General features: G+C 35.9%; 1 protein-coding gene across 1 annotated transcript; it reads left to right on the top strand.

Moving 5' to 3' along the window:
• The first annotated feature begins 503 nt into the window (after positions 1 to 503).
• On the top strand, positions 504 to 22070 carry LOC137401002 (zinc finger protein 296-like). The gene is made up of 13 exons (XM_068087342.1): positions 504 to 660; positions 2072 to 2287; positions 6338 to 6457; positions 7948 to 8011; positions 8482 to 8533; positions 15571 to 15610; positions 17017 to 17165; positions 17282 to 17363; positions 17603 to 17764; positions 18335 to 18504; positions 18881 to 19059; positions 19488 to 19672; positions 21215 to 22070. Exons 1-13 carry the CDS (start codon positions 504 to 506, stop codon positions 21607 to 21609), a joined length of 1971 nt encoding a protein of 656 aa, XP_067943443.1. The 3' UTR covers positions 21610 to 22070.
• Positions 22071 to 23833: the final 1763 nt, after the last annotated feature.

The raw sequence follows: 23833 nt of genomic DNA, 5'->3' as shown, positions 1-23833 counted from the left end.
GCACCTGCTGCCATTTTTCGCTGCCGCGCAGTAGGAACATACGAGGAGCAACTTAATTCTAACTTAATAAAATTATTTTCTTTTCTTACTTATTTTATTTTCCTCTGTATTGGCTTTCTCATTCCTACTTGGGAGTTGTTTCCTCTGGCTTTGAGCAGCATAAAGTGTTATTGTTCAAGGCTGTAGCTATTCATAGTCTTTCATGCTTGTTTAAGTCAGTACATAGCCAGCGGCGAGCACAGTGTGAGCTCCTATTGGCTGTGGCCATAGTAGCCGAGCCTTCCTGACCATACGGAGAAATTAAATATATACTCGACTCGTCAAGATCTGACAGGTTGTGGTTTTTAGGCTAAATTATGACCGCCGCATAATAAAATGTACTTTCATGTACTGATCTATAGCTTGAATCGAGCGAGCGTATTACAGGCCTGGTGACCAGCGAGGGTACGAGTCCAGCACTACATGATTGTGTGTAAAGGACTCGACTGCCTCATTCTCTCGATATGATTCTACAAGGGGACACGTTGAGCATGTCTCGAAGAAAGCAGGGCAACCCGCAGCACCTCTGTCAAAGCGAGGTGTCAACAGAGCAGAAGGCTACCTCTGATGATCCTTCCAGAGCTGATCTTCCGTATCAACCAGTAAACTCTATGGAAATTGGTGAGTTCTGTTTCGTAAATAACTGTTGTAGATTGAGCAAAGATATCTGGAGCTGAATCTAAGATGGACTTGAGTTTCACATGACATTCCTTAATTTATATTTTATAGTGAGTAGAGCTTAAACTCACATGATCATATAATATATGTATGATTGTATATTATATGTATGATCATATTATATGATCATATAATATATATACATACATATGATATAATCACAACTGGTTCTACTCATAAAAACATGCTTTTGTTTAAACCATGTCAGTCCTTGCAACTACAGTTGTATGGGAGATGAATATACATTTTTGACAATGTCCCTTAGTTTCCAATAATCGATCGTGCCAGTTAAGTTTTAGGGTCCAGACTTCTATAAAAGGGTTTTAATGAATCTAAAATCACTTTATTTTTCAGGACAACAAAAAGTAGAACAATAACTTTTGCGGTGACAACCAAAATTTAGTTACACAATATTTGAAGAACAAAGACAGTAAAATTAAACTTCTTGTTTTGTCCAGTATCTCCGATTGCAGCACCTTGCTGTGCTGCATTGCATTTCCCTGCAACAGCGATACATTGCAGCTATTACTGCAGCAGTTGCACCTCTAACAGCGATAAGCAGACGCTGCTGGAACATGGTACTGAAGATGTCAGTAACAAGTCTCTTAAAGTTGCTGCCTCACAGCTAATTGTCTTCTCAAACTTTGGTCTTTTTGCTTATTATTGCTATCTTCTCCTTTCAGTTGATTATGACCAATTGGGCCTACGTTGAAGACCTCGACTGCCTGCATTACCAACAACAACAATAATAAATGCTCATGATCTCTTCAACTCAGCTAAATAGCAATGACAAATTTTATTACACGTGAAAAGATTTATAATTTAAACTGAAATTCAAAGTTGTTACCGGTAACTTTCTCTATATTTGATACTGACAGGCTGAGCATTTTAGTGCAGAAAGAATTGCCGTCTTCCGCTGAGAGAATTTTATTACTCATTAGCACTTTTAGCGGACCTCCCGCAAGGTCAATCTGATAGAAGTAATAAATATTTAGACGTTCCATTATTTGGTGCCCAAATGGCTACCTTGTGTCAATGACTACCTGACTGGGCGTCTTTTTACCTTGAACCCTCATCGATGTTTTATCACCCTAGACTTCTAATAAACTGCCTTTATTGAACTTCAACCACCTGTCACCACCTGTCACTAAAAGTGTCACTAAAGGAGGACTAATGCTGCCTTGTCAAACCTGATGTTAACACTAACAGCTAGCGATTTACAACTTCTATAATAACGAGCTACAACATTCTATAATTTTCTTTGCATAACTTCACGGTGTTAAATTGTCAACATTTGATTACTAAATAATTGCGTTGCATCTGGATCCTAACAAATAACTATTCTTTATGGCAGATAAGAGCTCAGAAGAAACCAGAGGCTGTTCAGATGCTCTAAAAGATGATAAATTTGTTTGCGGTTGTTGTTCGGCGTGGTTTCCGCTGACGGAAACTCAGCTCTTTGTTCAACACAAGCAACAATCTTGCTGTTCACCGACCTCTAACAGCGATAAACAAATGCTGCCGGAACATGGTACGAAAAATGTCAGCGAAGAGTCTCTTAAAGCTCACGGTAGGCTAAAATATGTCAACGCTTCTCAGAGTTATCGTAACTTCTCATGCTTGAAGCCAGCATACAAACTTTAAAAGCAATTTGCTAAATCCACCCTCGCTGCAGCTTAAACGAGAAATAGATTTTCATTCTGTGTCCTTTTATGATGTCATGAAAACTGTCTACTCTTGCTTTTTTTCTGGTACAAAAAGAAATTTGTTTAATTTTATCGTTACATTTTTGCTATTGTAACACGAGTGAATCGAATGTTACCTTTAGGGTGTGACGGTACAGATTGAGTTGTACAAAGACGTCGCGTTCCAAATGTGCTTCAAGTGGCACCTCATCCGCTACGCTGGCATTTGCTAAAAATCTGATTTGCTAATTTTTTTGGAGCTACGCAAAATTTGCTTTTTTCAATAACTATACTGTCAATATGTTGATAGATCAATAACTATACTGTCAATATGTTGATTGATCTGGTTTTTGTGAAGGTTACAATTAAATTTATAAAACCCTTTTATTGATTGATTTTGTTTCTTAACATTTTAACTGACTGAGCTCAAGTCAAAAATTTATCTTATCACAAAACACCATAAAAGAAATCTTTGGGCATTTTATTATTGTGTGTGTCATGGCCTGTGATTAGCTCTGTTAGACATGATCTCTTGCTACAGAAAAATATCACTTTTTCTAGGCAGCAATTTCTTTCATGGGGTTAATCTTTTTCCAAGTCTCAGTACCAAAAATTTTGAATTCAGCTGCATTTTAGACCTGAGAAATCAAGGTTTTCCATCTAAAAGTTGTCATGTGAAAAGTACTTTGGAAGACTAAACAGCAGGCCAGTTCGTTCCATGAATGTGTGAAGCGATTGCGTCACACGGCTCCACCTCAGAATATACTGTGCATAATTAACGATTCCACACAATGTCATTCCTGAGGGAAGCTAAGTTCATCGTGCTTATTTATGGTCACCGAGGGTGGCAGAACGCATATAGCTCCATGTAGAACTCATCATGTAAGGTCACCTGTTGTCCGCTGCTAAAATTGATTTCCATTCAACACAAATGCTGAACGCCTCGAGCGATGCTCACCCATTTAGCTTCTGTTATGAAGCTTTTGTGTTTGTGCATCCTTGAAGCAATGTCAGGTAAAAGCTCTCTTGGTTCCCAACTATTCCCTGACCTTTTCAATGTATTAATTTCTTAGGAGCTACATGTGTGTCGCTTCTATTGATGCATAAAAACTACCTATACATTGTAAACAGACTGCATGTTACATGACCGCGTAAACACAGAATATATAGTGACCTAGGCCGACATGCTAACTTGATTTGTCATTGTGTGGTCTGTGATTAGACTTCGCAGTGAGTTCTTTGGGCTGATAGAGATCATTGTGTTTGCATTCTTTAAAACAAAGCAATTGTTTATGCTGAATTAACAGTTATTTAGTGCAAGCTGTTGGTTCCTATTCAAGAATTCATATCTCACTAATGCTATAAATTTCCCAGAATTTATATATCAACAATGTCCAGTAGTTAATTAAGGACATCATGTTTTCCTCAGTAGTATGAAATACTGTTAAGTCATGTTTACCAATGATGTCTATGGCTCATTTTAAGACACAGTTCAATATCTATTAACGTACATAGATAGCCACTCTGTATCTTGTTCAGACCAATGGAAAGTACAAAAACTCGATCAGCCTTTATTTATCAAATAAAAAAGCATCTCTGACAGCATCATCGCTGACAGCAGCATTGCTGATACGTGTATTATCACTACTTTTAGATTTTGATTCAGTTTTGTCTAGATTTCAAATGCCTGATAGATTTCCATTTTCATTTGTCACCAGAAATACATCTGTGACATTATTTGAAAGATCTAAACCTCCTCACTCCCGCAGTTCACTACAGTACTTTACCAATTTAATCGTTACACCGAACTGTTATATTTATTACTTGTACCTCTGGTCACACTTCTGAACAATTCTTTCAAAACACTTTCTTACCATCTTTGTAAATTTAACTTCTTAAAAAGTAGGCTGAGATTTCTCAACTAGAAGAGTTTGGGGCGGTACAACATCACATGAGACTCAAATACCGATAAGAGATTTACCTAAGCTAGCAATGCATTTTATTCAATCACAAAGAAACTTTACTACCCATACAAGGCTCATTTGAAATGACAGCAGGAATGCTTGCTGTTAATTCGGTGTTTAGTTTACTAGTTCTTTCCAAGTTTCTAACACATTATTTGGCTTCTCAGGGTTTTAATCTCTTCATGTTGTTGTTTTAGTATCATAGTTGTAGTTGTTATTTATTGCTTTTTTTTACAGCATCCGAACATAAAAAACATAAAACAGACACTTGTTGGGTACTAGCGCTATATTAACAAACACGTATGTAGGTTATAAAACTGTTGATGATAATAGTAATAATAATGAATAATAACAATACAAAAATAAGGATAATAATAGATTTTAAAAGCAGCAGCTGGTCAAGTTGCTACATTTTTAATCATTAAATATTCAGCCAAAAAAGTCAAATAGCGCCGACCTAAAAAGTTGACTAAATTCAACTTATCATTTGCTATTTTATGTAAAAGTTGAGTTTAAATTGAGAGCTAAATTTTTACGCATTTGTTTAAAAATTTGGCATTTGATTGTTTAATTAAGTACAGCATAAATATATTAGTATATTAAATTAATGAGCAATAAAAATGAAATTTCTTTTTGATAAAAATTCAATAAGAGTCTTTTTGTAGTAGTTCCGAAAAACTTTTTAAACTCAGGTTTAAAAAAAAACTTGTTGACCAATTAAAACAATTACTATAAACTTTAACTTTTTAATAAACAATTTAATTTGGAGTATTTTAACTTTTTTATGCTGACCTGAAAAACCAAGAAGTAGGCCTACTTGAGTATTTTGGTTTTATTTGGTCCTATTTAATTTACGGATAAGATATAATAAGATAAGCTACAATAAAATATATAAACAGGAAGTCTTTTGGGATAAAAAATATATGTAAATTAACAAAATCTGAGTCTGTTGATGACTATCCTTTGCAATCTTGTTTTTCAGCTGATAGTGAAAACTGCCAGTGCGATCTGCAAAAAATTGTCTCCAAGACAATACTTTATTTCTTTATAAAAAAAGTTGCAGAATTATAAACAGAAAAACTAAAATTATTTTCTATAATGCAAGCAAACTGATCAGTTATTTTATTGTTCATTGCTTTATATACTAAAGCAGATTTTTATGTTCTTTGTGAAAATACCGGCAATCCAGTCTTTATCAGTTTGTATTCCTGAGTTCTTATCTTCGTGTTCACATGGCTGCTGGGATCATCACAATAGCAATAAATGAAATTGCTGCAATTTTAAGGCTTAGCTATGACTCATCTCTGATGATTTCCGTTAAATGCAAAACAGCAACTTCACCAACTAATATTGGTTTAGTATACAAGTTGTGTCTGGTTATCCAAGACAATCACAAACAATCAATAAATGCTGCAATCAAAAATTTTAACTAGAAAATCATGGATACAATTAAACGCCTTAAACCGTGTTATGTGAAGGCGCGTAAGACTGCTAATATGTATATCAATATGTTAAATGATAACAATTTTTTAAAAAATAAACTGTCAACCAGTTTATTTAAAATGCAATTAAAAGAAATTAAAGAAACAGATCTATTGTAGTTAAAGCTTATGTGAAGCGACTTTCACCAAAGGGCGGGGGGGGGGGGGGGGGGGGGTAGTTAATCATTGGCTTAGCTAAGCAATGAAATCCATCAAACAAAATAATTATAATTTATTTAAAGTTTTATACTTTTTTTGTTTTTACTGAAACCACCATGTCTCTCCAGCCACATTGTCTCTCCAACCACTTTGTCTCTCCAAACACTTTGTCTCTCCAACCACAATGTCTTTACGCGGGTTAATGAACAAAAGCGTTTTGACCTGCAGCTATAACAGCCTCCAGATACCAGAAGAATGATACTAGTAGTTTTTTGTCAGTGTTTGCAGATTCAATAAAGATAACTTGTGATGTAACCTTTTTTCGCCGTAGGTACGACTTTGTACGCCTGTCACCACTGTGATTTCATCGCTAGCCATGCCAGCTTGTTCCTTAAGCACCTTTCTCAGAGCCATCAACTCGCCCTCTACCAAGAGATTAAAAAGAAAACAGGTAAGAGGGTTGCAGGCAAACTCTCTAGTTACATGTAGATTCACTAATGGCATCTTGCAAGGTCACGCTTAAAGTCACCAGATGATTCCATCACCCAGAGTCGTCTTTCCATAGCAAACACTTTAAAGCTTGTTAAGCTATGATTTTTATCTGTTATGTTTGCTAGTTTTGATACAAAGGCTGAGGTTACATTTTTTTAGTTGAATAGGAGTGGAGGGAGTAATAGGAATGGAGAGAGGGGGTAATAGGGACGGATATAGGGGGGGGGGTGGTGGTCAAAGGTTTTACAAGTTTAGTAAACCACAGGTAGTGACTTGATCAGTCTCCGAGTACCGGTATAGACGTGGGTTTTATTTTGAGTCATTTTCTAAAATACTTTAAACTACACACTAACTTACCACAACTTAAGGGATTACATAGACAGAGATAAACCCATAGAAAGGACGATTATGATAGAATAAATTGGGTAAAAAATCACTTAATAAAATATTACACTCACAGGTCTAGTCTCGGGATGGCACTGCAATTTATATATGATTAATAAAGCCCTGTAAGATAGTGTAAATTAAATTGGTCTAGATGGGCAGGGAAGGGAGAGCCGCAGAATGCATTTGTGGTCGTGTAGGAACACAGGCTTGCATGGACAATGGCGCCATTTTGCAGCTGTTTTTAGACCGTTGGCCCGTTAGCAAACCGCAATTATGAAAATGTGAATTAGTCCTGCATCCCTGCACTCCCTGACTGGCCAATATTTCATTTTTTTCTTTTGAGTTTAAAAAGAAGAAAAACAATGACGACCCGGCGGACAGTTATATAATGATTGCGGCCAACCAACTTGCGTGTTTACTTGAGTTTGGTAGCGAGATTAGACTGATGAGGAGTGCATATTCAACCACTGTCAAATTAAGTACTCCCTTCACCAAGAATGCGCATTAAGAGATCTTCGAGGCTGGTCAGATTAGCTATTACATAACTGTCAACGCTCATAAACGACAATCAAATCTCCATCATAAACTTAAAAAATGATATATTTTCTGCATGACTGATTCGGCTTTGTTGGCATATTACACGGCTCTCGCTAGAGATGCTCTTTGTTTCAGTTGATACGCTACGACAATTGCAATTTCTGTCACACGAATTTAGGAGGGGCCCGACTTGCGTAAGTCCTGTATTTGTTTGATAACATATTTGCAATCAGGTAAATCACAAAACTCTCCATGATTAGACAGAGGCTTGGAACTCGTTCAACTCCGAGGTTGGTCTGCCGTAACGCAGCCATTAATACTTCTCTTATTTTATTGTCTATTAGCTTATCGTGTTGGGGGTCTGGTTACGTAATGAAATATTACTCCCACCTCCCTCCATAAACCTTGCCAAGCAATTAGCTGAGAATAAGTGAAATATAATGTTCGAGGAACTCGGAGCCTGGCACTCTGCCAAATGTGAAATAGATGTAATCCTTGTTATGCTGAAAGAGTTTTGTGTTGCAGATAACAAAAGCGAGGCCCATGAAGTGAATGAAATAGATGATGAACAAACAGACACACATGCAAAGTAGGTAATATTGTTTTTTCGCAAATATGAACCTTATGCTTTTTTTGGCTTGCATGTTAGCTCTTCAAGTTGTTATTCAAAGGTATCTTACATCGTGAGGACTAGATATTTATAATCTCACAATCCTGTTTTTGTTTTTTACCACAAATACTTACAACTGAGAGACAATTTAATATAGCTTTCGGCCAATAAGAGCGTCTGATATTATCTTCGGTGCTCACCATACCACGATTTTACCACTTTTACCACTGTTTGCAAATCTCATCCTTAACGACCAGCAAAAACATGTAATTGATTCTCGGAGCAATAGTCAGTCAAAGGGATAATTGATAGATGTTGTGCTGGTGACAAGGGAAAAGGCACAACTCTATTACATAATTATTTGAGTCAAGTGGTTTAATTAACTAGGTGAATGTTTTGGTAATACTGTGATAGAAATGTACATTATTGAAAGATTTGATTATTCACAGGTCAGGTCTGTGGGAAAGCAGAGGTCATGATGAGGACAAGCAGGCAAATACGGTTAGTATTTACAGAAAATTTATTTTTCTGTTGAATAAAACTAGACTGAATTTCACTGCCGAATGGTGGGTACTGAGTTGAACTGAACATGTAAATTTTAAGAAAGAAAAACATGACAAACTTTACTATAATAAGAGCCGCATCTGTTTGCCCATTTGTCTGAAGACGCGGGTAAAGGGTGGGAAAAAAGGTTGCATCGCCCAGGATTCAAATATGAGACATTTGCCTTTGCCATCCTGCACAGTTGCCATTGCATCAATAATTCACCTTCAAGTGTTGCAGAATTATTGTGCGCAGACTTATTTATTCTCTGTGCTCTATTGGCACACCGAACTGGCAGGCTAACAGTAGTTATAACACAAACAGAGTATAATCTCCTTATTACAAAAGATACGCTCTTTCCTCCTCACTGAATAGTGACAAATGACCGAGTCTTAAAGTTTATAAAAGACTAGGTTCCGGAAGGAATGCCCATCATAAACTCTGAATACAAATCATTTTACTTATTAATATAGTAATAATTTAACAGTATCACATGTATGTAATCAAAATTATAATGTAATATACATGTATATAATCAATAATTATAAATCAAAATTAGGTTATGTAAATCAAAATAATCTATACCATTATTTATTTTACTATAAGGATAATGAAAAAAAAATTTAATTTCTGTCACGCTAATATATTTAAATAAAAAATGTGTAGAGGACAGTACCTTTATATTACGAGAATCTTTTGTACCTTCTAGTGAACCAAAAGGTTGCGGCATCTTTTTGTGTGACAAAGTTTGAATTTTGTGGTACCTTGTTTACAACATGGTTGTTGGCACATGTTTTAGTCGTTTCTTATAGTAAAAAACAATCTTCGTGCTGTTATAAAAGAATGATTTGATGCAAATGACAATAGATAAAAACTGATTGAGAGGGAGTAAATACAACAGACAAATCCTCTGAAAACATCCAGTCTCTATGATCGACAAAAAACCTCTTAATGCAGAACCAGTGAATATTCTGGCCTCAGATGATGATGTTCAACTGTACTATTACCGATACTTTAGAGAATACAGTGTAACAATGGAGTTTTACATGAACCTGAAGATGGCTAGGGTGAAAAACTAGACTGCTCAATATATGACTCCAACCTTTAGCTTCCCATCATACTGGAGTGCATCTTTGCTACGCATCACCTTGTCAGTAAATAATAGTTATAATAAAATAATGGATGTATTCCCAGGGTTGACTCAAAAAATGTTCACTTGGTCACCGACCTAGAAGTTGGAAGATTTTTTAGTCGATTTTCTGAATTACCAAATACACAATAATTATCAGTAGAGGCTCTCCGTAGGTGAATGGTATCTATGAGTTATATACACAGTACACATAAAGTGAACGTAAAGCTAAAATTACTTATTTTTAAAAAGTTAAATGTAAATTTTAATATATCATTTATTTCATTCCTTTTGCCTTTTTTACCCACCACATCCCTAAAACAGATACTACAAAGGGATGATCAAAACCTGTTGTCACCATGACAACGGATCAACACAACTTATTTTAAAGTCATTATAAAATTGCATTATGCCCTTTTTTGACAAAAATTCATTTTAAAAACATTTCCTAAATTTGATTACCAGACTAAATCACTTAAAATATTTCCATCTTTCCGTTTTTTATTTTATTAAACTTGTTTTGGATGACTAAACGATTCTATAAAGCAACATTTAGAAAACAACATCATAATCTCATAAAAATTTTTAAACAGAAAAAATTGGAAGATTAAAGAACAGATTTATTATAAATAAGGAGACCATACTCTCTATTTATTATATTAGACTCTCTATGTATTATATTCTATGTATTATATTAGACTCTCTATGTATTATACCATACTCTCTATTTATTATATTAGCTAGCACGCTGGCAGTCCTCTACGCCTTGAGAGATCGTCATGCGTGTCACTGAAGCACAGAAAAAAAGTATATACACAATTGTCTTTACGGCAGCGGACAGCGCATAAAACTGATCTAGTAGTCATCACAAGTACATCTACTAAAATTGACTTTCGACACTTTTACCAAAACAATATGTTTATGGTAAAATTGGCAAATAATTGATCTGTTAATAGCCTGATGTAATGTTCCCAGCAGATATAAATAAGGAAGTACAACACGATTAATTAATACCAAAGAGCAAATGGTTGCTAAATCACGTATTTGTTGTTACGTAAGAGTCATTCTTGTGCTGCTTCGACCCTCGGAGCGTGAGAGGCTGTGCCAAGCATCGTCAGCTCCCAGGAAGTAGCGAAGAGGGCAGCCGTTGATGAGATCTTGAACAAGTCGGCGCAGCTTGGAAAGAGATCAAAGGTTATACGGAGTGTGTATTTTAACCTGGTTGCATTTGATTTATTACATTCCGAGAAGCTCCGTATTTGTGCACCTGAATCTGTTCCAATAATAAAATGGTGATAAAAAGGATTTTAAAATCAGTTGAATAAAAAATCTTGTCATAAATCGAGAAAGTCACTACTTGTGGCAACTACTTAATTAAATCTCTGCAACAAACTTTCGCAAGCTGTAATTTAAAAAATAACTTTGTTGAGAATAAATATAATGCTAGGTAACATTTCACCCCTCGAGCTCTAACTAATTATTTAAATCATGAAGCCATTTTTAGATCTGTTTGTCCACAGTAGACATAAAACATTTTGAGGTCGTCATTGGTTGCCTTGATGTTTGCGCAATGATAGGCCGCTTTTGATTGGATGAAAGCCTCAAGTCTTTACTTTTCAACAAACTTTCAAAAGAACTGAAGTGCTGCTCACAATAACAGAAAAGTTTTAACTTTTTGTTCTAGGTGAAATAAACAAATTAAATTGTGATAACTATATGCGCCGCTTTGCAAAAAATGAAAACTCTTTGAATACAGAATAGTTTGTTGTTAATTTTGATAATACAAAACTTTTTTAGCGTTATACTTCAATACACGCTACAATACACGCTACAATACATGCTTTAGAGCTGAAAGCACAAGGTAAAAGAACGATATCAGCGCTGCTATAAATAGCCTTTTTTAATATATAAATCAGCTTACACAATTTTTTCTCGACTCCGTCAGAAAGTATCGGTATTTTTCTACATCTACAATTTTTTTTGATGTTTGAGGTGATCTGATTTCCAGGATATCTCTAAATTAAAATCGATAATACTTGATCGCCATTAAACCGTTCAGAAGAAAAGTTACATGTGAAAAATGACGTCACTGGTTGTTATCGTCGCAATAATTGATAACGGCTATTATTGATAATTGATAACGGCTATTATTGATAACTGATGACGGTTATTATTGATAATTAACAACGGCTATTATTGATAATTGATAACGGCTATTATTGATAATTGATAACGGCTATTATTGATAATTGACATCGGCTATTGTGTTCAAGTTGAAGCGTTACGCGTCTCTATTCCGTCGGTCTCTGTGCAAGCATCAGACGTCATAATCGCACTTTCGATTGATCTATGTGTCTTAATCATGATCAAGTTTTCAGCGATCAGATCACCTCAAACGTCAGAGACAATTACAAATGATAGAAAAATGCAGATACTTTTTGATGAAATCTACAAAAATTTTGTGTAAGTTTATCTTTAAGGGAGATGACTCCAACCTGACAGCGCTGACAACGCTCAAGTTCTCTAACTGATTAATGTACTTATAAATCCCTAGGGTTAGAAATACATATGTTAAAATTTGTGCACATGGAGCGGTCCCAAAATGTTACCAGACTTGAGAAAGTTATCCTTTTGCTGAATCTCTACCTCACTATCCTACATATCAGAATACAACCGACTCACCCAAACGTCTCCTCAAGCTTTCTGATTAGCGTGACTCAACAATGTAAAGTATGTTTCATATATGATGTTTGTTTATCCCGTAACTTTTCTCTATTCCATATTTCAAACCCTCCTTGCTTGTAAACAGATGTCCTTGCTGCAGTCTTTCGAATGCTGACTGGTTGAATAGAAAGGCTGATAGCGAGACACTGTTAGGATATATTTCCAACTTCCATTAGTTTTAGGTTTAGATTGTTTTAGATGTCTTTTAAAACTCACTTAAATGATGTCTAAAAATAACAGGCAGTTCATTTCATGATTAGCTAAGTAGTAGATGCCGTGAAATACTTGCATGTGAGGAAAGCAATGGTTTTAACATACTGCTCACTGTTTAGAAACTGTGGTCACTGAAACAGGAGTAATTAGTGTCATATATTAAATGTATACTAATGTTCCTCTGTGACACTCACCACATTTTTTCTGACTCCTTTTCCTGTGGACTATTTAGTGATACAGTATACCAAATATTGTACATTACCGGGTCGAGACGGCCAGTCGTATAAAAGAAACGACCAGTCATATAAAAGAGACGACCAGTCGTATAAAAGCGATATCTAATTTTGATGTTAGTTGAAGGCCATGGTCAGCACTTCATCTCAGTGCTTCATGCTACTTGTTACACGTTATGCTTCCATTGTTGGCAGCATACCGTGTTCGCCAACTCCTAGAGAGCTTTGATCAAAAAAACCTAATTTCAGTCGAGGTTGATAATTGAGAGCGGTACACTATTTGAAAATAATTTCGTGCGGAAACAGATCTAGGGTGCTTTTAGATTTTCTGCACCCGTGTTGGAGAGGTCCGTGGAACAGATACGAAAAAAGTATTTATTGTAGCGCGAGGTATAGGATGGGCATTTGTTTAGTTTCCATGAGCATAAAGCTATCCACTATATGCTGCCTGCAGCGATAGGCAAATTACTCTATTGATGACCGACAAACGAATCCAATGAAACCATTTTTAGCTTGAGTTCAATGCATCTATTACAAAACAATTATTCAATTGCTGCAGTCTATAAACTTTAAGTCATTTATAAGGAACTCAAGCCATAGATTGTATTGCATCAATATACAAGCATTTATCCACAAAGACAGCAACCATTGTAGTGCCCCTTTGATTGCGAGGGGTGTGATATACCCCCTTCGTCTAGACTCTAGAGCATCTTTGTTCTTCAGGGTTAAAAATGTCTTGTTCAAGCCTTGCATTACGATCAAATACCGATTCCAAAAACCATAATAAAAGTCCATATTTATGCGATTGTATTGTGTATGTAATGTACTGTAATGTTTTGTGTATGACGCCAGTAAATAATAATATCTAGTAGTGGAGACAACTTATATTTTAAAATTCTTTGGATGTTGCAATAGATACACTATTATTTGCTACTAGAATTGGGTAAAAATATTTGAATAACACCATCTCATGGAAACCTAATGACTAAGACAGCAAGAATTTTCCTTAGGTTGCGTATTTCCTAAAGTTCTATAGTAATCAATCAATGTAACTCTAGTACAATAAAAACAACATAAGGAACTGCTGATTTTGTAATAAAAGAATTTTGTTTGTTTCCCATTGGGCCAAGGAGAAACCCAACCCCTCATGGTATTGAAGGTAGCTGGGTTAGTGCTTATCAGACGTGAGCGGGTCTCCATCAACAATCACTTATTTGGTGCATCTACTGTGGCTATTTCTACCTACATTTACAAAGCTGGTGCCACAAAACTGAACAAGTTATATACGTATATTTTTAATGATTTGAGGAGAAAATGTAGCAATTGGAAGCGATATAATCAATTTGAAGTGACTTTATGTAAGCTTTGTAAAACGACAGTGTCTCAGAAAGCTAATAAAGTGAACCTAGAAGCAATGTATGTTTGATAGCAGGAAGGATATCCTCTCTCATAACTTCTGTTTTAAACTTCTTCACAGTTTTTCAGAGAACTCGTAATACTTCTGCTTGAAGGGTTATTATTGTTATCATTATTGCTGGAACTGCTGGTTTAAAAAGCTTTGGAACAAGTCCAGGGTTCAAGTGGTTAAAGGATGTAAATGCTAAACATAGAAGCAATTACCATGAAAGCATTACCCTGCTAAGCATAAAGTTTACAATGGAACCATTTAGGTTAACTTTGACCTAAAGTTAACCTTGAAGTAAAATCAAACAGAAAGCCAAGTCTATTTCGTTATGCATAGTTCTGTGTGAAACCATTTGATTGACATAGAAACTCGAAGCATCTGAGGGGTGACCAACTTTTAAACAAGATCAATTCTAGCTGCCATTATTGATTGAGGGAGGAAGACCTTGCTGTCAAGGCCTTCTAGAGAAGTTCCTTTACGAAGCCTCAAGCCAGGGCTTACCCACAACATGCGCTTCAGCAGAATTCTCTAGCCTTTAAACAGTAATTTATTCCCAGAGGTAGGACGAGGGAAACGGGTAGCTGAGAGAGCATTGTCTTGCTGCTATGCGGGAGACAAATGGTCAATGCACAGGGCCACCAGTGGCTCCCGCGCTATCAATACGTACCATTCCTATACCATGGCTCACAGCCCGTTAATGTTTGCATGTAAGTCATCAGGGAATTAGCCATAACGCTGGCCTGGAATATTTTACTATAATCGGGATATATAAGGAGGACAGGCCAACGCCGTTAAACAGATCAATAGTGCACCTGTACTATACATGTTTAGCCTCTTGTCCATATGTCTATGTACACTTAATTAGTAGCGAAGAAGGCACCCAGATTTTGGCAGAGAATCGCTACATTTTGTGAAACTTTATGGTGAATATTTACTGTATTGGACACGCCCAACTACCCCCCAACTTTCTGCTTTCTTTTGCCTATCTACTAGTCACATTCTAAAAGCTCAGACATGCCAAATAAAAAGAGGAATGTGCTGTTGTGGAAGAATGACTGATGACTTAAATTTCCATGGGACGTGCCAGAACTACCATTGGTTACATAATGTCCCCTTCCTTTACCGCGTTGACCATTATAAGACCACAGAATGATCAGCCTTCTTCCCAGCTATCCATAATCCAGCATATACTGAGCAATGACGACCACTGCTTACCGCATCGACCACTGCTTACCGCATTGTCTCCACCCAGCTTTGGTGCTCGCTCTAACCTATAACCTTTCTGTTGCAGGAGAGAATTCCAGAATGGACGGCAGAAGCAGATTATAAAGGTAATTACAATTCCTCATCAGTTTAGCATCATTTCCTGTTTTCTGTGAATCATTTTGTAGTATTTACACTATACTTTGAGGTCATATTCTCACTACCACTAATTTTTCCTTTTTTATATCATATGTTATTCTTTGAATTTAGTGTAAAATTTTATTTTTGATCAGTCAAATCTTACGATTTAGATCTCTCATCCTAAGATTATCCTGGATTATCTTTTATAAAGAAATCACTAAACATTTTTTTACTCTTATAAACCTATAGTTTATTAAAGGTTTGGCACTAGATATCATTTATCTGGTATCTCGGCTACCCCTCCATCTTTTCTCACTTTTCTCCTTTACTAACTATTGCATCATTGCCTCAACCTGACCTCAACATAGCCAACATTCACCCGCATGACTCAGCCTTTCCAGGAATTAACACGGCACTGGTCTGTTTTGGTTAGACAAAGTATCACTCACTGGCACCAAATTGGTCACGAAATCACAACAATGGATAGGAAAGAGCACTTGATGCGACACCCTGGCAGCGTTAAACAAGTCTCTCTTGGACCTATCAAATTTTTGAGTCTAATATAGCCTAACCTTGTTACTTCAAAGCAACTCAGTTTTGATTCATGAAAACGACTCAAATCGTGAATGTTTTTCAACCCGAATTGAATTGAATGATTTCAATTGAAATCAAACATACTCAGAGGTCCAAGTAAACTTTTATCTTTGTCTCAGACAGGTAGCACTGGTTTTAATTAAACTTGTCAGCTTTTCACTCCAACATTGGTTTGTTAAAATCTGCGAGAATGTTTTCACCTTCAACGATTGTTGGATCGAAATTAAGGATGCTTCGCTAGTCTGCTAAATATTGTTGCTGAAGCCTTGAAGCTAATACTGCTAGTACTCTTAAAACTGTCATTTGACAGCTAAAAGCTACATCAATAGTACCATTTTGAGCCCTACATAGTGCAAGCAACTTCAAATCTTTTAACAATCAAGTGAAGATAACTCACAAACAATGTTTTCTAATGAAGGTAGTATTTGAGTCCAGAATTATTGCGTGTAAAAAAGATTGTACATTATGCGCAAGAACAAATTCATTTTTGCCACAAAAGATCAACACATGTCTCGTATGGCTGACGGACCAGGAAAAACTTAAAGATGTTTCAATTCATGAAAAATATGGTAAAATTTTACCAATGGAGTAAAATTGGCATTAAGAAACTTGATGCTTTAACCAAGCAGCGAGAATCATCACAAGAATATTTACACAAAATATTTTAACTATATAATATCTAAATAATATAAATCTTTAAAATAATATTAAAATAGTAAAATTAATTAACATTTTTAGCATCAGTTCACTTTAGCCAGCTCAGACCTGAATCACTCATGTTAGTCATTGCTCTTAACAGATATGAAAGCTGTAGAGGAGCTAGATAGCGTCTCCACCCAGATGAGAAGTTGCGACTTCACTCCATCTCCTGAAATGAGTGAAAGCGATAAAGGCTCTAAAATGGACCTGACGATCGAGCAAGACATATCTCTTGTAACACAGTCTAGGGTATGTTGAAGCATAGCATACCAGCTGCATCTGTGTTACACTCACTAGCTAACACAAGTTTTCCTATAAAATTACTATATTGTGTATTGCTATACTGCCATTGGTGTTTATAACAGGTCGAGAACCAAAGTAAGGTACAGGAAGCAAAGCCAGATGTGGATTTTATGGCCGATCAACGATACACTCCTCCAAGCACTGGTTTGTATAGTTTGGGTAGTTTCACCTATTAAATGCTGGAAGTTACGTCCGGTTCAGCTAGTAACCATAATAGTTACTGTTATTATTGCTAAAGGCTAGTTATTGATAATGCTAGTGGCTAACTATCATTTAGCCCTATTATTACTAGTTAGCCTTAGAGCTAGTACTATTAACTCCAACTAATTATCATTTTAAATTATTAGTCACGCTTCTAATAAATTTTAATTTCTTTTTTGCAGAAACTAAGCGATCAGAGCCTGTCCGAGTCAGGTCAAGCGATGATAGCGAGGCTACAATGGCCAAATGTAGGAGGTCAGATGAATACTTCCCTTACTCAATGAATGCGTTGAAAAGACATGGCAGCGAAGAGCTGTTCACTAGATCTCTCCAAATGCCCAGCGGTATGCTTGTAACCCACACATTTACCATTTTTACATCAAAATTGCTGGGGCTAAAAAAACCATCTATGCATTGATATTTGTGAGCCACTAACTCATGTATTATAGCCTTGCGAATGACACAGAGCTATTCTGGTTGTTAGAGTTGTGAGTCACTAGTCGGCATCCTTTACTATAAGAGCTAGCCTGTGAACTAGTAACTATTATATGAACTAGCCTGGAACTCACTTGCTAAGACTTGTTTCACTACCTCTGCTATATCTTTGGCCTAAGTTTTTGTTCCTGTTCAGCGATATTAAGAAAATGATTTTTAAGTGATTTTTAAAAGCTGCAATAGATGAAAGATTGAGTCACTTATACCACTTTATAAGTTCTTAAGTCTATGAACACTAAATCTATGATTTCTAAGGCCATGATTCCTAAGGCCATGATCTCTAAGGACATGATCTCTAAAGCTATGAACTTCACGGCTATGAGCCTTATGTCTATGATTTCATAAGGCTATGGTATGAATTCCTGTAGACACATTTATATCCACTCCTCATTGTTACATTTTAACTCTATTTCTTGCAGTTCCTTGGAGAAGCCAACTGCTCCCGAACTTGAACTCATGGGGTTCCGAGACACTCGGGGTGCCGTCCGAGTCTGTTCCTACGATGGCCGAGCTGATAAATGGTGAAGGCAAGACAAGGGTAGATAACCCTCACGGCAGCAAAACTGACAAGTGTGAATACTGCGGAAAGGTAAAGCTATCGGTTTAGAAATAAGACATATTTAACCCCATTTCTAGGATGAAATCGTTTTGCTGGCTGCTAAAAATTTCAACCGCTGCTGTTGAAGCCTGGCCAACTACAATTGCATTCCAATGTTTAGTGCTCAGCAGACAACTTGCTTTTGAGATTCCTTAAGTTGTTATTACTGCTGATAAAAGTAGTAATATTATTCTTACTTCAGAAATATTGATGGATAAAATTTAGTTTGTCTGTAGCCCTCAAAGACTATCAAACAATAAAAAACTTGTCAAAAGGTTTACTGCGTACAAACAAACATCAAGAGAACTTCAAACGGAAGTTTTTCTTCCAAGTTTAAAACTTGATAAGTTAAAAATGACAATTACAGGTATTTGCAAATAAAAGCAACTTAAAGGTGCACCGACGAAGCCACACGGGAGAGAAACCATTCAAGTGTAACTTATGTCCATACGCCTGCGCTCAGTCCAGCAAGTTGACTCGACACAAAAAAACTCATGGAGGGAATAACCGCTGCCAACTTTGCAATGCAACATTCCAAAATCCAGCGTGAGTTGGCTTCTCTCTCTCACATTGATATCATTACGATTATTACTAAGTCTTTTATTCTTATTCAACTATTGCCATATATTCAAATGCATTTGAAAAAATTGCAAGAGAGCTACAACTTTACTGATCTACATTAAAAACTACTCGTTTTCTTTGCGACTTGCGAGCGTGTATTTGCTGAATAATTTTTTTGTCAAATACCAAGATGACATCTAAACTAGGATGTGTGGCATGATATTAAAAGCCAATGATCTCTGACTAAACACCATTAATCTTTATTAGCTACAAATCTTTTTAAACTTACTAGCACTTAAATGGAATGAGCTATAACAAGTTTGCTGATAGGTAAATTATCCATAATTTTGCCTCAGAGAACATTCTGCTGTCGGTTTGTAAATGATTAGATTAATTCTGTTGAAATGTTTCAGCACTATGGAAAGGCACATGAGAAAATGTGTGCCGTCACACCAGCTGCCAATCAAAAACCAAGCACTCACCACACCTCTCAACACTCTGTCTAAGGAATTTTTGGATCAAAGGGCTTTTGGAAAAGTGTTTTCCAAGCATTTCTCTGAACCCATGTTCGCCTCCCAACTAGCCCACCAGCAACTGGGTAAATATTTCTAATAAAGTTATAGTATTCTAGGAATTGAGGCGACCCGGCTTTGTGCTCTGAAGCCAAACTTGCTAGCTTTAATCTATCAAATGGAAGACGCTCAAGTCTTGTCCTTTAAAACATAACTTGCATTGCAATGCATTACTGTAGACATTGTTTGCAGGTACATACTATGATGCTACTGAATGATGCTTTGCGATGACAAATGTAATTGGCCTTAGCTATGAGAAGGTCATGACATCTTTTTTGAATTTCCTATGACCCGTACTCAAGTATCATGTGTTTACTATTTAATATGGATCATAAATTTGTCATAGCCGTAGTCTCTGTGTAGATAATTCCATTGCCATATTTTCCTTATTTAAACAATGCTACTTGCTGATGATGACAGCGGCCAAGTACAAAAATACTTTAGGTTCAGAACATAAGATATAGAAAAAAGGTTTTTAACAGATTTAATAGCCGAAAAAAGTATCTAAAATTTTTCACGAACAGTTCCAAAGGATACTAGTAGCTGTTACATGTCTGTTACAAAAAGATAATATCACTGTCTATATATTAATATATTAATAGCTGTTTGTAAGAAGCCGTGATGTCATCGTCATTCAAATGTAAAACTTAAACTAAACGAGTGTACGTTAGAAATTAATAAAATAGAATCATGGTCATTATAATCGACTTTTTAGCCAATCACAGATGTGCCAGCTTTATTTTTGCCTTCATAGACCATCATTTTTGTTAGGAAATGCTGCATCGGCTGTGCGTACTGGACGTAACGTCAAAATACCGGCTTCCAAGAAAAAAGCATTTTCTCATTGTGTTTAACCAGAGCTCTAGTAAACTGCACAGTAAGGGAGTTTGTTATTGTAAGGCTATGTTAATCAATGGAGCTGTAGAAACGTCTTGCTACAGATTTTTGTAGAGGAGGTGGAGTTATTCTCTTTTTTTGACTAGAGATTGTCGAAGCACTGAGATCTATTGAAATTTGAATCATAAATCTTTATTTCTTATAACAATGTTTAATTTCTGGAAAAGTTGTGAAACATGTGAATATTATGCAAGTGAAGTTGGGAGGAAAAAGATGAAAATTTTAGAACAATAAAACGTTTTGTTAGAAACGATGGTCTTAATTAAGGCTGTAAAGGTCATGAGTTCAAATCTTATGCTATGCTCTTTTTTGTTTGCCAGCTTTGCAACAGATATTGCCACATTCTAAAACTGACATTTTGCGTAAATAAGTGAGTTTTTTACGCACCCTCTGTAAAGAACATTGAAAAAAGTTGTCTAGTAACTTAGGCTATTATTATCTTAAAAAAAGACAGAAAATAGGTGTAAACTCTATTGGCTAGTAGCACTAAAATAAACTTCGTCAAGGGCTGTGCAAGGAAGTGAGTGTGCTGCTCTTGTGCTGGCAGTGATGGCTTTAGTAAACCAGTTTGATAGCGTCTGAGCTCTGGTGATGGTCAATTTGACTCGGTCAAGGATTTATTTACCTGTCTTTCACAGACGACCAATTGATATTCTCTTGTTTTTTTTTAGCATTTATGAAAAACTTCTCATCTATGCCATTTGGGTCCCTATCACCGTATTTAAATGGAGTCGTCAGTCCTTCAGCATTTTCCAGCCTTCCACATAACCCTGCCTCAAGTCAGCTATCGGCAGCCTTTCTTCAGTCGTACTTTCCCACCAAATCGTACATCTCCAATCACTTAATTGAGCGCAACAAGCTCCTGATGAGGAGGGCTGTGACTGACCCTCAAATCAACCTGCACAGAGGTGCTAATGCTTTACCAAAGCTATGCGCGTTGTCTCCTTTGACCAACAAAATATCTAGATCTCACAGCATAGAGTCTTCAGTCTCCCAAGGGCGAGACGGCGTATCGGTAGTCCATGATCTGCATGGAGCTCTCAATTTATCAGCAGGAACCGCTTAGGCTATCCTAGTCACAAATTATCTTTAGTAACCGCATGCTCTCCTCAATTCTGCTTTACACATTGATATTGCGCATCTACATGTAGTTCTATGAACAGACAAATGAAATTTATTTTATATACATTTTATTTACATGCCTCTATTTTATCCAGTTTGGCCATCTGCAGTGATAGGTTGAGCAGTAGTGAGCATTCCTCTGCGATGTCTGCATGACTGACCATCTGTACGTTGCGCAGCTGCGAGACCGGTGCAACTTTAACATTTATAGCGATTCCACTTGACAATGTTTTGATTATAAATATTGCTGTTTATTTCAAAACATTGTCTGTTTTATTTAATGCTTTTCTGTCATATCTCTTTCTTTTACACTCTCTACATGGTGATACAGATCATACGGGTATAAAATATCTTCCGCTTCTATCAGGCTTTGTTGAAATATGCATAATTGATATATTTTTAATACAAATATAATGTCTACACCCACTCAAACATGTAACAGTCTTGAATTACAAAGTTAGCTTGCAAGTAAAAATACTTTTAGCTTGAATACACAGACTTTTCTAGAACTGTACATGCCAATAACCACAGGCAGCAAGTCCTGTCGTGTTGAGCGAGAACGGCCTACGAGTTGCTCTGCTGTTCTTGACAAGTACTTAAAACAGACATATTTCAGAAGCCCTCCTATGCAAAGCATTCAAACACAATATCTATGGTATAAGTATAGCTCTAAATCAGCTGTTAACCATATTAGAAGCATATAAGTACATGTCAAAATCGTGCACTATTAATGTATTTTTATAGACTGGGTGTGTTGAGCTTGTTTAATTTGAAAATGGTTTTTAGGATTGTTAAACTGTAACATATCGTTTGGTTGGATCTGAATACTCAGTCGTCTCATTTGACTGGTTCTATCAATGTTGGTCCTCTTGCCTAGTGTCAAATAACAAGTTTATGGATTTGTAGGGTGAAGCATAGCTGCATCTCTGATTGGTTAAAAATTAACTCTGCATTTCTGATTGGTTAGGAATTAAATATACCCTTCTGATTGGTTAAAAATTAACTCTGCATTTCTGAATGGTTAAGAATTAATTCTGCATTTCTGATTGGTTAGGAATTAAATATGCCCTTCTGATTGGTTAAAATTAAATCTGTATTTCTGATTGGTTAAAAATTAAAACTGTATTTTTGATTGTTAAGAAATAAATCTATATTTCTAAATGGTTAAGAATTAAAATTATATCTCTGATTGGTTAAGAATTGAATCTGCATTTGTGATTGGTTAAGAATTAGATTTGAATTTCTGACTGGTTAGGAATTTAAAATGCCTTTCTGACTGGTTAAAAGTTAAATCTATATTTTTAATCGATTAAGAATTAAAGTTTTATTTCTGATTAGTTAAGAAGTAACTCTGAATTATTGACTGGTTAAGAATTAAATGTGTAAGAATTAAGGTGTCATGGCCTTCAGCAAGATTAAAATACTTTCTTTTAAAAGTTGAATGAATGTTCATAATAGCTAATTTTGAATCATATAAAACATTAAAAATGGCTTTTAGAATAGCATCTCATTGGTTGCGCTGTGTTGCACAATATACAATTATTAGATAAAAATACTCTTTACCTTCAAGCTATGTCAATAAATTATCTAATGGTCTCTTTTATTGTTTCAACTAGTTGGAAGCACAACTCCCAGATGGGGACTAGCTATACAAAGCTGGTCCTAACATTTGTTCCTGATCAAACGTGACCCAGTCTATTTACCTCCCTTTGAACCTCATGTCATACGAAGTCAGATTTCAAGCAGTACGAGTTGCTCTGCTTTTTAAATAGATGTACTCTGAAACACTTAATAGATGTACTCTGAATGCTCAATAGATGTACTCTGAAACACTCAATAGATGTACACTGAATGCTCAATAGATGTACTCTGAATACTCAATAGATGTACTCTGAAACATTCATACTCAATTCCATAGAGCTAAAGGGGTTAATTTTATTGAAGCTTTAGAGTTGCTCAAGTAAGGTTTTTGAAATATGTATACAGTGTTATATACAGATACATACAGTGATATATACATGCATATTCTTCATTATCTTAATGATATTAAATAACAGCTTCAACGTTTACAACTTGTTTGTTGGCTAGAGATGCGCAATGTTTGTTCTGGATATTCACCGCCTTGTTTATTAAGTTGTTCCTACATTAACCGTAATATATCATTTTAA

Source organism: Watersipora subatra, chromosome 7, assembly GCF_963576615.1.
Source record: "Watersipora subatra chromosome 7, tzWatSuba1.1, whole genome shotgun sequence".
Classification (NCBI taxonomy): domain Eukaryota; kingdom Metazoa; phylum Bryozoa; class Gymnolaemata; order Cheilostomatida; family Watersiporidae; genus Watersipora; species Watersipora subatra.
The sequence above is the reverse complement of the archived record's forward strand: the minus strand, read 5'-3'. Positions and strand labels throughout refer to the sequence as shown.